This window comes from Planococcus citri, chromosome 4 (genome assembly GCF_950023065.1).
Source record: "Planococcus citri chromosome 4, ihPlaCitr1.1, whole genome shotgun sequence".
NCBI classification, from domain to species: domain Eukaryota; kingdom Metazoa; phylum Arthropoda; class Insecta; order Hemiptera; family Pseudococcidae; genus Planococcus; species Planococcus citri.
Window position 1 is genome coordinate 37,492,489 of NC_088680.1, and position 15,558 is coordinate 37,508,046.

Genomic DNA, 15,558 nt, shown 5'->3' on the forward strand with positions numbered 1-15,558 from the left:
GATTTGCGCCAAACATAACGTTTTGAGGCATATATTCAACTACCTAGGTGAAAAAGTTAAATTAAGCTTCCTGTATATTCGTAATTTTGAACCCTTTTTTTAGAGCCCCCCACTTTGGGCACCCCTGGAAAAAGCGATTATGCATATTTTTTTCAAATAAATTGAAGAATTTACATTTGGAACACACTAGCAAGAGCTCGATAATTTTTCACTCGATTTTACCGGTAACTTTCAAAATTGAGCTTTTTTGGGACAAATTCTGAGATTTTACTCTTCGAAAAAACGTTAAAATCACGTTTTCATGATTTCAACGAAGTAAAATCTCAGAATTGAGTGGAGATAGGGGGCTAAAATTGGTATACAGGTTGATTTTACGTAAGTAGGGACTTGACTGAGGTGTTAGAACTAGAAAGTTCACAATTTTAAAAATCTTGCCTGATACTTCGATTTTTTCATATATGGGAAAATTGGGGGGGGGCCACTGGCACGACTTTTTTTTCACCTAGGGGGCTGAAATTTTCAGGGTATTATTTTCTCACCCGAGGTCATGTTTGTGGGGGGTGGGAGCGAAAAAAATCGAAAATTTTTTTCACCATACAAATAAGGAACACCGTATAACTAAACCTAGAACATAATGTACAATAAAATGTTTCAAATTTCAAATCAATAAAATTTCAGTAATATGTAAGTATAACAATTATTGAAAAATAAAATCAAAATTATGGAATATCGTTAAAATTACTCAAATTTTTGGAATAAAATCACAAAAAAATGCTCAAAAACCACTCTAACATTTTCAAAAACAAAAACTCAGCCTCATGCTTGCAATTCTCAATCATTTTTCCAGGGGTCAATTTCATTAGGGAAAGAACAGGAGAAGGTGGCAAAATGACATTTTTTGTGATTCAGTCAGTCTTTTTGTTCTGCAAACTCGCTCGAATCGAACTCTGTCACTGTCTGCAGAAAGGATCGGAGGTAAATCAATCGCACTCACGTCATGGTGAATATCTCGCGATAAATTATTCCATTTGTTTGGAAAGTTGTAACTTTTTGGTGCGTCTTTCTCTCTAGACCACATCACACTTTGTCGATCTTATTTCAAACGAGCAAACTGCCAGCAAACTTTGATCAATACTGTACGTCTTGCACCCCCTGGCCCCTTAAAATAGGATTTGAAGTAACCCCCGGCCGATTGTCGTATATCGACTAAGTGAGTCCTCAGAGTGGTAAACTTGGACCGGACCATGTAAATACACAGCAGATGACGCGAGAGATGAAAAATACACGAACGTTATTAGTTCGTACTGTGCGATTTCGTAACACACAAGGAGTGTGGAATACGAGAGTATACGAGAGAGAAGAGGCAGAGAGAGACGGCGACTGCGACTATGGTGTACATTAGAGTACAATGTCCTCTGATCGCGAGTGCGCTCTTTAAATCTTTATCTCGATTAAGTACGCCTGTTCAGTTGCCCGCCCCGCATCCGAGCATCTGTGGCGGCAGCGGCGTGGTGCGGTTAGACAGAAACAAAAAAAGTACCGTGTACTGCCATTCCTCTTACCGCTGTATCCTCTTGGGCTGCGTATACGCGCGTTTGCCCATCGCAATTGACGCGTATGGTACCCGCCTCCGCCTCATAAAGATCCAAGGAGATCTTGTTATCTTATAATTTTCTCGCAGCAGCGCCAACAACATTGTATATAGTCTGTATGAAGTGCGGATACATCATTCGACGAGAGTTTAGAGTCCAGCCAGTCCAATGAGAAGGATTATGATACCACAAGTTGGGTACCTATACAACTATACAAGTACTCGTATTATGAAAAATCTGTTCCGTAGATTTCATTTCACTGAAAACAAGAGAGAGGTACACAATATGTAGTCTATATTATCGTCGTCGATGAGTTTATATATCGATCGGAGTAAGGTGTCGCGGGAGGGAGAGGATGTTCGTAAGGAACAGACGTCCCTTTTGAGCAGATATACGTTGCTTGGTTCGGGGTCGTTAACCCTTTTTTGATTGCGTGTCCCGTTGTCGCGGCGCGGTCTCGTCGTCGGTACCTGTGCGTTGCTTTTTTTTTCTTCTCCCAACATACGATCGTGTGTCTGTGCTCGTCGACGAATTCAACGGAGGCGAAATTTTTTTACGCGTACGATGTAAAAAAAAATTTCGCTCTGCGGTGTGTGGGCTAAATAGGTGTAGAACGACGCAGGCCAATGTTACCGTACGATAAGCAATGCGCGGTAATGTCTGCGCGCAGTTATAAAACTGGAGGTTTTGACCAAGCTCACACAACGTTCCATTAACATAGGTCAGTAACTCCTATTCGGCGTCCATGTTAATACTACGATGGTAGTTCGCGTCGTACACTTTCGCCAGGGTTTGTGCTTCGTTATTTTTCGTTAATGTAGTTCGCAGCCAGTCTCAGTGTCGAAAATTTTCCAACATCCCTTCGAATTTATTCGCGCCGCTTTATTTTTTCGTCTCGTATTTATAAATTTTTGTGCTACAATGTGTTCGAGTGCTGTTTTTTTGTTTTTTTTTTGTTGCCTTCGCTTCTTCACATCCTCTCTTTCGCGTTTTCATTCATCGAGACCATCTTCTCGCTTCAGTGTTGATTTGAAAATCGTTCGGCGATTTTAGTATGTAGTCGCCGCGATCAAAGTGCTCGTCTATGATAATAAGTGGATTTCAGACAACAACGTTCGGGTTCGGGGTTCGCGGTTCGGCGCGGTGCAGCGACTCGATTGCCGCAGCCGGAAATCGAATTTCGTGTCGATGTCGACGTCGACGGTCGACGACGAGTGTGGCGATGCTGGCGCGATTTAATTAATGAAAAATACACGCTCGTATATGTATACGTACTTGACGCGCGTTAAATTGTACTAAAATGACCTCAATACGATTCGGTGTATACGTCGGTTATATCTTATTTTACACTAGAGTATTATTAGATCATTGCCCTGCTCTCTTCATAGAGTACACACGTAAAACGACGTGTTGTATACCAACACATTCGCGTATCAATGATGTCATAAAAAGAAAAAAAAAACTGCAACACATCGCGAACTTTAACGAGAAAATATCGAATCAATCTCGAGACATCGTCTCTCTTGCACGACCGAAAGGGATATTTTTAATTGATTTTGTGCGCGTATGTGCTTGGCTTTGGCTTCGTCGACGTCGACGTCGCCGTCGTCGAAGCAGTGAAAAAATCTATCTTGTTGTTTTTTTTTTCTATGTACCTTCAAAGGCTAAAAATTTTTTTCAACACCCTTCCCAAACAGTCTACTCGTTCGGCTTGTTATGTGTAGCTGCTGTGTGTACGTTTTGCTAGCTCCCTCACTCGCCCTCTCGCTCACTCGTCCTCGTCTTTAAATATCGATTTTTTAGCGCGCCATGTTACACACTGAATTAGTTTGTTTCGTCATAAATCTGAATGTCTGGCTTTTGGGGTTATTAAACTTGAGGTAGACTGCACGACGTAAGAAGGGGTAGAATTGGCGAGCTTTTAGGGTTCCTTCTTTTTATATCGCGACGATTTTAGGTATGTGTCTACTGAGAGATGAGTTTCGCTGTGTGTAGGTATCAACTTGGTGAATAGATTTTTCATTTATCTTTAGCTAAAAGGTTCGTGTTTTAAACACCTCCAATGTATCGCACACCGTCTGGGTGTTTTTAGCTCGAATATTTTTCGCAAAATATCTCGATATAAGTACCTACCTACCTATGGATTTGTTTTCGTTTTCCAAGTGGGTGTTTTTTGCGCCAGCACCGATACAAAAAGATGAAACATTCGTGTCGTGAATTCTTCTTTATCCGATCCTCTTGCTTCAAAAGTTCTTGAAACCTGAAAGGAAAAACCAAACTGTTTAAGATACTTTTTAACACCAATAGCTAATCATCAATCAGATTATTCTCCCTGTTCAACTACAAATTAATTTTTCACAGGTTCGAAAAAATTATAGAAATGTCATCAAATCAATTGTAACGGTGTATTTTAATAATACTTAGTTCGCAGAATTTCACAAAGACTCGCATGCATATTAATTTGAACTAGGTCATCTTCGTCAGCTGATGCAAGAGCAAGAGCAACCACAGCCTCTACTTTGCAAGTACAATGCACTTTGTTAGGTACATTACTTGAATTCGAATCGCAGTTCACTCGCTATCGATTTGACCCGACGTACAATTAATTCCAAAAACACTAAATTCTGCAATCTGCTTCACTCGAAATATTCTTCCAGAGAGTAGTTACATTTTAATCAAAATTTCCCTTTGTTTTCAGAACGATATAAAAATATTAAAAAAGGAACCGTCTTTCGGAAAAAAGAGAAAAGGGATGTAGAACTGCTCGGTTTTTCAACGTTTTTCTTGTTAGAAAAATAATAAAGCAAGATATTTCTTGACATTATTCAGACATTTTCGCAGTAATAAGAATTTTAAAGGGGGGGGGGCAGATAAAGAGGATGTGACAGAAAACATCGTCGTATTTATTCGAATACAAAGATGAATTGGGATACCTATTTCAATCACGAAAGAAAAAAAATGAAAAAGTGTATTTTTTGTTCGGAATTCGGGATGAAAATCTGATCAAAGCTATAGGAAGAGGGGAGGGGGATCGTCGTTTCAATTCAGCGAAGGCGAATTAAATTTCATTAACCCTCCCCCCCCCACTCCTTAAAAGCCTACCTACGATGATGCTCTCACAAATTTTCATAAAATTGCTTACATTTTTTCATCACTTGTCTGTTATGTTTCTACTATACCTACCTTCGGATAAATGGTCGGGGCGCTTTGAACAATTTCATATTTTTATCTATCAAACAAATTCAAGGTGCACATTTTTGAAAATAGGTTCAACTTTTTTGGTAATGATTTACCAGACCTTCAAGAAGTACCAGACAACTAATGTTTGAAAAAACACCCAATTTTGTTTCATTACAAGAAAAAAAGTCAAGATTAAAAGAATCAATTTTGAATTTGAAAAAAAAATCAATCCATTCAATAATGAAGATAAAAAGTATTCGATGGATTCCGTTTATCGCCTTATTTTGATTAGTTGAATGGGTGGGAAGGGGATGTCAAAGAATGAAAATATTTTCAGGAGAAATCGAAAATTACCCTTTGTCAACGTCAACGAATTTTCATCTCGTCGTTATGCGAGAAATATCACCTCTTTTGCAAATTCGAAAGCTTTGTCTTCAATTTTTTCAAATTCTGGCCACTTTTTTTCGTTAAACTCTAAAACCTGAATATACATTCTATACTAAAACATCTTTAGTATACCTACTTAATGAATTTGATATCTATTTGGGTTCATTTAACGTAGCGTGGGGCTGACGAAACAATTTGGAGTTTCAACTCGTACGTAGATATGTATAATTCAGTTCCTTGAGTCGTTTGTTCTCTGCTACCCTCTGAGACGTTGACTTTGCACTTAGGACTTGAACCTTTGAATATTTCTTTCTTGTTTTTGACCTTTCACCGAGACGAGGGAAGAATGAGTATCATCTACATAGGTATTTCCTGCTATCTACTTATACATAACGAATTAGATAGGTACCTATTTTTCACTACAACGCGGATATCTTAGCCGTTAAATTCTAGGTATTCTTCGAACTCTTGCACTGCGATAGGAATCCATCCGTCACGCCGAACTTCTCGTTAAGTTTAGTGCATCGTAGCTCCGCGTCTCTGTAACAGTAGACAAAAAAAATGTTATCGACTGGGTTGTATAAAAATCAGCTAATTTCGCGATAATTTTGGAACAATCGCGTCGTCTCAGTTTACCTAGGTCATTTAGTCTAGTCAGCTATTGTTATGAGTGAAGCTATATTGCATTGGTAGGTGGTGTTTTTAATGAAGCATAGAATTCCTGTTGTAATCGTCTTTTTGCGCGATAATAGTACATGGCGGAGGTCTATCTTTTATGGCGATTTCAAACGCAGGAGATGACTTATGTTGTACTCTACGAGCGAGTAGGTAACTTACAAGATAAAAATCATAGCCTATGGTTTGAGTTATTGAAAAAAAAAAGTTAGCGTACGAGTGTTGTTGAACTTATCAAATATTTATGGTTTTTCTGTCCGTTCCTCTGTTCACCTCGCAGTGGTTTTTTCCGTTTTGCATGCGCACAGGTTGGAAGGCGAGATAAAATAAATTTTATGTCCTGGACGTTGTTGGTATCGTTTGATAACGCCCTCTAATCATCTTATCGTCTTTATGACCGTGGTAATTGGTCGTCTGAAATGAAATAGGTATATCCTTGAATACGATTCTTCACAAATGCATTTTTCTTTTCTGGCCGTATATTAAAATTCTGCGCGAGCAATTTTTTTCCCCGAGGAATTAGGTCTGTGGATTGAAATGCATTGTTAATCGCGAGATATATGCCAATGTAAATTCACAAAGCGTGCAATTACATCTACGGAATACCATATGGTAAATTAGAAAAAAAAAAGGGGGGACCTTAGAATAAAATTTATGTTAACGTAACGCTGCAATATGATGTACCATTTCCCTATTGTATATATAACCTACCCGGCGAATGTAGTTTTCGCATTTAGACACAACTGCATATATGTACTACTCATACGTTCGCTTGTGCATGTAAATTGTACGCCAACGAATGACGGGCGTTAATGGAAAGTGCATCCCATAAATACGAGAAAAAAATGTAACCGAGCGCAGTTCCATTTCGAATGAATTTCCAATTTAAGGCCTAATAAACTGCGAAGTGATACCTAGGTTAACGTTTTTAGTGTCAAATATCGAATACTTTTATGCCTATTTGAAATTAATTAACGGTATGACGTATTTATCGAGTTGAATAAACACTACTGTAATTTTTTGAATTATACGCGGTACCACTGATTTTTTTAATACATTGTTGCCGGACAAAATACTTATTACAAAAAATTCAAGGACGGCTATTTGCGAAAAGATGAAACTTTGTTGCAACGAGTCTCTTGAAAATCGATTGTGAATGCACCGAAGAAAGGAATTCTATTGTGAATTTTCCGCCGCAATGCATCGAACAACGGTGATGGAATTTTGATGTGAGGTAGTAGGTTGTAGAGTACGAAATGATGGATTTATAAAACTATACAACTTGCTAGCTTGCATCAATTTCTGCGAATGTGATCATCTCCGATTGAAATCATGTAATGGGATCCCGAATCCGTCGCTCACAAAAATAGGTAAAATGTTGAATTGTCTTCGGGGTAAGTAATTTCCTTCCGATGGAAAGCCATCCTTAATTTCTAAACAAAATAATAACCTATCGATGTAAAAGCATAACTAATTTATGATATTTTTAGAATATTAATCATGTGTAAGATGATCGACGTGGTCAAAAAGAGACAACTCACGGCAAACGTGTACCACTGTACGTCAAATTCCACAATCAAGATGGCTTCATTTTTTACTTCAATTCGGTGCTGGATCACTGATCATATTCTAATTCAAGTTACATATTCCACTATTTACGCCTTTGTATATTCAAAATGTGAAAATTTTCATATCCAGGCTACGGTGAACGTACACTTACTGTTCATTGGTTTATCGATACAAAAGATCTACATACGTTTAAGTTTCCGTACTCTTTGTCTGTATTTGGCCAAGTCAGTCTTGAACGGATTTCCATGCACATGCATTTCATACACTGCTCTTTCGATGAATTTCATTAAGTTACCTTCTATCTGATTAACTCCATATTTGGTTGAATACGTTGTACTGACCGTATAGTTCTGTTTGACCACTGAAATCATCGGTAAAATACTGATAGAATCATTTACACTTGTAAACGTTCATGTATAGGTGCTTAAACATGTAAGATTTACTTTGAGAAACAAATCCCTCTCTCCCTGAGACCCTAAATCGTGATGTGTTCTATAATTTCACGAATTAGGTCTCAAGGGATTGCGAGTTCTGTTACAATTTCATCTCATAGCGAGTAAAATAATTTATATTATACGTTGAATAATTGCAATGTAGGTTAGTGTAATTAATTGATAAACTGTAATCTCACTGATGTACTGCATGTATCTCTCATTACACTATACAGATACCTACATACATATAGGTATAATTTGAAAATATCTTTTCATAATGTTAAATAACCCATGTTATGATTCAGTCATGCTCACACATAGAATAATGAAAACTATATACTTATACCATTTAGATAGTTAATTCACATCGAATACTTACGATCAAACCATTCTGATGTTGATTGATTAATCCAAAATAGAGGGATGAAATCCATGCAATAGATTTATGATGTACTTTCACTCAAAATAACGCGACTATTTCTTTACAGATCCAATTTGCGGATTGATTCTTGAAGATAGCGATTCTCTAATCATAATGAAATACCTATACAGACGACGAAATTCAGGTATTTTGAATTCATATTGTATCATCCGCGCGATATAAAATTTCTCATTGTTAATTAATACCTAATGATTGTTTCTGTCTGCTTGATTTCTTGGGCAGAGCGAAGATCAAACAGCCATCTGCTATGCCTATCTGTAACATAAAAGGGTTCATTTCAAAGAAAGGAAACTTCAAGTTCAACCTCAAAACATTCAAGTTATTGCCCGAGAACTGGTGATAAATTGTAAGTTTTGTAACACACACTTTCACTAATTTAACTAAAACTTTGGTGAGCAAAAGAAATTCATTTTAGGGGGTTTTCGAGCGCTCTACAGAACACTACAGAATTTACCAAAAACGTAAAAAATTAGACTTTCTGAAAGCTCATGATAAGACTCAAAATGGACTGCAGACTGCTGTAATACAGTTTTATAGCAAGCTGTAAGAAATTTTTTACGTTTTCTATAATTGCTAATGGTTTCATGTAAATTGCTGTAGAGCACTCGAACCCCCCTTTTAATGGAAGAGACTTTGGGCTATAAGTAACTGTGATTATGCTTCAGTACCTACCTGTATTAAAAAAATAAGTACTTACCGACTCAAACAGTTTTGTCCCACTTGATCATTTTGACGACTTTGAGCTCATTGAAGTCATAATTTCCTGAAATTCATAAGAAAACAGCAGTTAAACACGTATACCTATGAAGGTGATTGGATAATTTTTTTCTTCACTGTTCTGGAATTGATTTGGTCCAGTGCCGATGCCAGGATTTTTCCTAGGAAGGGGATAATTGGGTCCAAGCCAAGTAATTTTGTCATCTCATTTTTTTTGGGTGAGGGGGGCAAAAACTAAATAACGATATCACTCATTTAGTTCCTTTTTTAAAAGGATGGACTTGAGTGACTGAAATTTGTCTGTTGGGTAGCATTTCGAGTACACAGTATACGAATATAGGTACCTAGCTAGATGTAAAGCCTCTTCATCTCAAAAAAGATGACAAAATGAAGTGATGTAGGGATGCCCAAAAGAAGAACAATCGCAAAATTTTAAAGAATTTTCAAGTTTTTTTTTTAAAAATTTTTAGAACAAGCTGGACATAGTTGTGTAAGTATGTGTAATCGGTATCTGTCCCAGTAGAACAAGAGCGCAAATTTAGTTTTTACAATCAAAAACTTTTTTCAAAAAAACACTGGACTCTTGCAGGGGGAAGATTATTACACAACAAATCCCCTTCCCCTTAAAACCGGCACTGTAGTGCCAAATCATCTTCAGCATCCACCTCACGAATGAGGTGGCATTTAGATTTTGATTTGGACATGAAAATTGCAATGCACGACATTTGACGACAACGTAAATTATGAGTTTCTTTGAAAAAAATCTGCTAATAAATTTGCCCAATAGGTAATCAATGAATGTTTCTAAAATCATATTTTGCTACATTAATACCTAAACGTATATGTAATCTATCAGGAATGGAAAAAGCCCAACTGTTGTGTGTACCAACAAGGGCAATATTTATGGTACTTACGTTTCATTAACTACAATATAATGTACAGTGTACATGTATAGTGATCTAGCCTGTGCAGAATTAGGCGGTGAAATTCACCATGATTGATATCATTTGATAGCTATATGGGAGGGTTCTCATTGAAACGAGCAGGATATCGTTTTAACGTGTAAAATCAATCAGTTTTTCTAATCGTTTCAATAGATCGCTCAAAAATCAAAATCGAAGTTACCTGGCCAACAGAGGGAACTCAACTGTTTTCATGTTTTTGCAATTTGAAATGTTACTGCACCTGAGAGTTGAGATAATGCATGTCCATTTTTTAAATTTCTTAATGAACCATAATTTCCAAACTAAATAAATTGATAGGTTAGCTTATCCTTATCATGGAGCACTAACGCTAAAATATATTATAACCTAGTTATCCCTCACGGAAAAAAAATAGTACTTTCTGAGTAGTAGTTTTTTAACGGAGTAAAAAGTACTACTTTTTAACACCTTCATGGAGAAATATTAGTAGTTTTACGTAAAAACTACTACTTTTGTCTAAAAACTAGTTCAAATTACTACTTCGTAAGTAGTAGTTTTGAAGTAGTAATTTTAACTAGTTTTTAGACAAAAGTAGTAGTTTTTACGTAAAACTACTAATATTTCTCCATGAAGGTGTTAAAAAGTAGTACTTTTTACTCCGTTAAAAAACTACTACTCAGAAAGTACTATTTTTTTCCCGTAAGGGTACCATCACCTGCATACTCACTGCAGGTACCCAGCAAGTAAAAGATGTCTTTATAGACAGCAACGCTTACCATTTTAGTTTTATCCGACAGTTAATTGAATGACAGGCTAATATTTCTCACAAATGTGCTAATGTTTCAGTTATTGATAGCATCTTTATAGCATTTGCGTTTCACCGAACAATTCTCTGTGGCGTTGTGGCTTCTCAATCCAACACAAACACCCAAATCACAAGCATGAAGCAAATCAACTTCGGGTTCAAACTCAAGATCAAGAATTCGGAGGAACTGCCTGCAAAGTGCCAGATTTGAATGAGATGAGATGTACCTATGCTGCATTGTACTAATATGGACAGTAATATAAAATAATTATAATGGTTGTCTGTGATTCATTGTGATGGTTCAACAACGAATTCTCGCTAGAAAAAATGCAATCTTAATAAATGAAACATTAATTAAGTATACTCACGGGATTAGAAATTTCACCAATTGCCATTAAAACCGAATTATGAACCTCAGTCATAATCGAATGATTGATAAAATAATTTATGCATTGTTATCCAAATTCCAGAATCAAACATGGAAAAAAACATCCAAAACGGGGAAATTTCAAATCAACGCAGTGTTGCCAAATATAGCCGACTTTGCAGAATCAAATCGGATGTAAAAAATGCTTACGAATCATGAATGAAACTCGAATAAAAATTTAAAAATGAAGCATACTTAATCTTTTGATTGGTTAATAAAAGCTGGAATGAATTGAAGGTGAAATTGAAAAAAATTGATATTTTGTCTGTTTATTAAAATTGAAATTAGATGAGAAAGAGACAGAGTATCCGGCGCGGCGGTTCTTTGTTCGAAAACGCTGGAAGTTAAAAACCTCTTTTTTTTTTGTTTTAATTCTGGGTTACAAGGTAGTATAGGCACGAATTGCGAATCAGTCAGACAAAGTATATACCCACAGATTTTGCCAGTCTAACAATGTATAGGATCACGTATAATTTCGGCAGCCAAAACATGCTTTCTCAAGGCCGTCGTATCAGACAAATTTCGGGGTGATGAACGCGAACCATTAGTTGTCTGCTCATCTTCGTCAATTCAGAAGCAACGAGGTTACTTTGTTGGTTTGCAACTACTACAATGTATTTTTGGCCAAGCTGTAATAAAACCTGTCTCGAGAATGTTCTCGGAAAAGCGTACAACGAACAGTCGTGTAATAAAATAATGGCGTATACCTATATAAGATGAATTAAATTTACAAACGAGACTCTTGCTCTGTTAATTCTCTTTTTTAAGCTAGGTATTGTTTCAATTTACAACGAATACGTTTATCATTATCGTATTCGTATAGAGTTTTTTTTTCAGGCTCACACATTTGTCTGTTTGGTAGAAGTTCGTCGTTGAATTCATATACCTTTACTTTACCTACCTATCTTATTATTGTTCACCATCGTCATATATTTTTACTCGTGTTATTTCAAATACAAAATTTCATCGTTTCTTCTCTTTGAACAACTAAGCTTATTATTGAATTCATGCGGTAAATTGGTTGGTAAAATTTACTACGACTTGTGGTATTACTTACATAAAAACCTGCATTAATACGTAACACACATAATCTACACTCGGAGTTTTACTTTTCGAGGCATATAAATTTCTCGAATAGCGACGAGTTCAACGACCTGCCCATAGCTAATTGAGCTTTAATTATTATTTTTACAGTTCATCAATGAAAAATTATCAGACCTACATTGCGAATTATGGTTTTGCTTCTAATAAGGAAATAAATACTTCAACTGTTTCATTTTCGTGTTGATTAAATTCATAAATTGGTATCATGTTTTATACAGCGTATAAGATTCGCTCGAAGTCGAAAATTCTAATAAGTATGCATTTAACCGAACTCAGACGCGTTTAGGGTAAGCTCCCAATAGCACAGCAATTCAAACAAAGTAAACAAACGTAAAATTTTCTTTATTTGAAATAAGAACAATATAAAATACATGTGTAGTCAACTTCAATCTACCATCATTTCGTTATTACTGAACGTTGAATTGTCTCGCTTAGTTTTACGAGCTTCTTCTTTCCTTTTTTTCTTGGCGGCCAGTTTCAATACTTTTTTCTGTTTCACTTGTACTATGTTTTTCATATTTTCTTTTTCTTCGCCTTTCTTCTTTTTCCTCCAACGGAGTTTGCCTTTCTTTTTCGCTGCTACGGTAGTATCCACAATTAAGTTCTTCAACTGAAATCATAATTGAAAATATGCATATTCAAGTTTTCTATTTTTCCTTATAAAAATGTAACGCAAATGAATATTTTGTTAAAAAGTGATCAAACTATATAAATCTATGAATAAAAATCTTTTTTTTTCTTGCTGAAAACACACCTCTTTAAAGTCTGGATTTTCAGGATCATTATTAGATAACGATAGATAAGTAACAAATTTATTCTGCCGTTCGTCGTTAATCATATCTAGAAGTTCATTTTCTTCCTTCGCAAACTGTAACTCGTTAAATTCTGTATCCATTTCTGATTCAGTTCCGGTACTGGACGGATTACACTGCGACACATCGAAATTTTCACCAAGTTTTGAAACAATCTTAGCACTGATATGAGTGTCAGCGGAGTCTTCTGGCGGTAATGTGTAATATCTTATTTTACCGCTGAAAAAGAGATAAAATCCCGATGAAAATTAACACACACTTTCACAAATGACAAATGCTATCTAGATGAAAAAAAAAACCTTACCGATTCCAATCCTGTACAAGCATTTTCGCAGCTTTGAAAGTGTCAGGTATGCCTTTCTTTCCCAATAATCCGAAACGTTTAGATAAAGAGAGTAAGAATTCTTCTGGAGTGTTGTAATTTGATACATTGTATAATTCCATCATCTGAAAATTTCACAATGATCATTAAAATTTTGAAGTCGGATTAAAAATGTGAAAAAAACAGCTTACTTGTTCTTTAGTGGACCGATACAGAATTGCTTGCGCAGCAAGAGTCGGATCGTTTAACTGATCGGTTTTCACTAGATTTTTTAAGCATAAAAGAGTGTTATTTTTCAATACAGGGTTTTCCATAACAATACCAGGACTATCTAAAATTTTTATATTCGCGCTGATTTGGACTGTTTGTAAAGTTCTGCAAATCAATAGGAATTCATTATTATAAAAATTCATCAATAAATTTTAAACACGTATTTGATTTATTACCTCGTAACACCAGGTTCTGCTCCAACACGACACGCTTTTGCTCGCCGCAAACTGTTTATTATACTACTTTTACCAACGTTAGGAACACCTGACGATAAAACAACACGTAAATACTACGTAAATAGTACAAAGAAAAAATAATTGAAAAAAATTTACCAACTACTCCAACTATGATGGATCTTTCAAATCCATCACTACGACGATAATTAGCCAACAGCTTCATCAGAAATTCGGCACCGACGCAAGACGAAACTGACATAAGTTTTTCCAAATTCTTCTTCTTTTTGGATTTTTTCAGCATAGTTCGGCGACCCAATTTTTGAGCCTGTTGTTGAACACTAGCTTTAAAAGGTACAGCAGGTCTGCTTTGCCTCAAATATTTTAACCATTTTTCCAAATTTTCTCGTGGAACTAAGTCAGCTTTGTTTAAGACAATTACTAATCTTTTTTTGGGATCTCTTGCGACAGTTTCTTCTACAACTTTACATCTGGTGCCAAGAGGATCTCTGGCGTCTACAACTTCCAATATAACGTCTGCTTCATTAACGACCTGAAAAGTAGAACGATAGATATCATACAGAAAAGAAAGGAGGTATTATATCCATGTTGTATAAATTGAAAATTTTGAATTCAACTCGGGCGATTTCAAAGGAGAAAACGATGAAGTACCTTCTTGAATTCTTTTGTAAGAGAAGAGCTTTCCATTTTCTGCGCGGCATTAATTTTACGATCTATTTCTTCATTTCTATCTATGGGCATGTAATCATCGCCTCGTATCCGAGCATCTTGAACGAGTTGCTCTAAAGTTATACCATTTGCAGCGTTTTCTTCTATTATTCGTTTATTTTCCACCATCATTTCTTTTTCTTTAGCTTTAGCTTCATTAAAATCTTCAATAATTTGTTCTTTGAACGGACACTGCTGAGGTGCGGTAATGGCTTTCGTTTTAGAACCTACAGAAATGAAATAAAGTTTAGTCGACATCAGAAAAAATATGTACTGATACAAACACGAACAGTATAATTTACCTTTACGTTGTTTACGTGCTTCCCTGCGTTTCTTTCTGTTATGTTCACGAACTTTCTTATCGATTTTATACTTCAAACGACATGACAAACGTTTACTCTTTTTTTCTACATAGAAAAGAATCAAAATTAGAGATATTTCGGCGTACAACCTACGAGTACGTGTAGATTATGGGATCCACTTACTTAGAGAGGGATGACCCATGGCGAAAGTTTGAAGTTTTCACGGGCAGAATGAAATCTAATTACAGGGAAATATTCTGATTCGTAAAATATCACAAATTATGTCCACAATTTACGTATAATGAACCACGCACGTTGTAGAAATTGAGAAAAAATTTACTGATATGATATGAAATAAAATTTAATCACGTGTTAATTTAGCACGTTGTTGATGGAAAAAATAAGGATGAACTACTTTCGTTCTTTTTGTACGTGTTCTTAAAGGGAAGCAAATTGAACAACGAACAAAATCGTTCATTTCAAGATATTTTCAAAATGGTGTCAATATACAAAATTAAAAAGTGCTATAAAAAATTTTTGTGAAGGTGCGGAGCTGCAGTGCAAAAATGATGCGCCTTATTAATTTTTTCATCATATAAATAAAATAAAATAATTTTTTAAGCATTATAAAATACAAATTATTTTGAAATCTTTCTCATTTGCAAAAAGAAAAGAATTCAAGATTCCGTTTTGTG

General features: G+C 35.7%; 1 protein-coding gene and 1 long non-coding RNA gene across 3 annotated transcripts; one reads left to right on the forward strand and one right to left on the reverse strand.

Annotated features, from left to right (window-relative positions):
- Positions 1-5,292: 5,292 nt before the first annotated feature.
- LOC135845909 (uncharacterized) lies at positions 5,293-11,002 on the forward strand. 2 transcript variants are annotated; one of them, XR_010558856.1, is made up of 4 exons: positions 5,293-7,228; positions 8,326-8,403; positions 8,502-8,625; positions 10,766-11,002. It is a non-coding gene; the product is annotated as an uncharacterized LOC135845909 (long non-coding RNA). The 2 variants fall into 2 exon arrangements; XR_010558855.1 differs by having other exon boundaries at positions 7,116-7,228; positions 7,325-8,403.
- A 1,574-nt stretch (positions 11,003-12,576) lies between these two features.
- Ns1 (Nucleostemin 1) lies at positions 12,577-15,233 on the reverse strand. The gene is made up of 9 exons (XM_065364776.1): positions 15,047-15,233; positions 14,864-14,968; positions 14,505-14,788; positions 13,992-14,385; positions 13,836-13,923; positions 13,581-13,764; positions 13,372-13,514; positions 13,010-13,286; positions 12,577-12,865 (listed from the first exon to the last, which is right to left on the reverse strand). Exons 1-9 carry the CDS (start codon positions 15,063-15,065, stop codon positions 12,641-12,643), a joined length of 1,719 nt encoding a protein of 572 aa, XP_065220848.1. The 5' UTR covers positions 15,066-15,233; the 3' UTR covers positions 12,577-12,640.
- Positions 15,234-15,558: the final 325 nt, after the last annotated feature.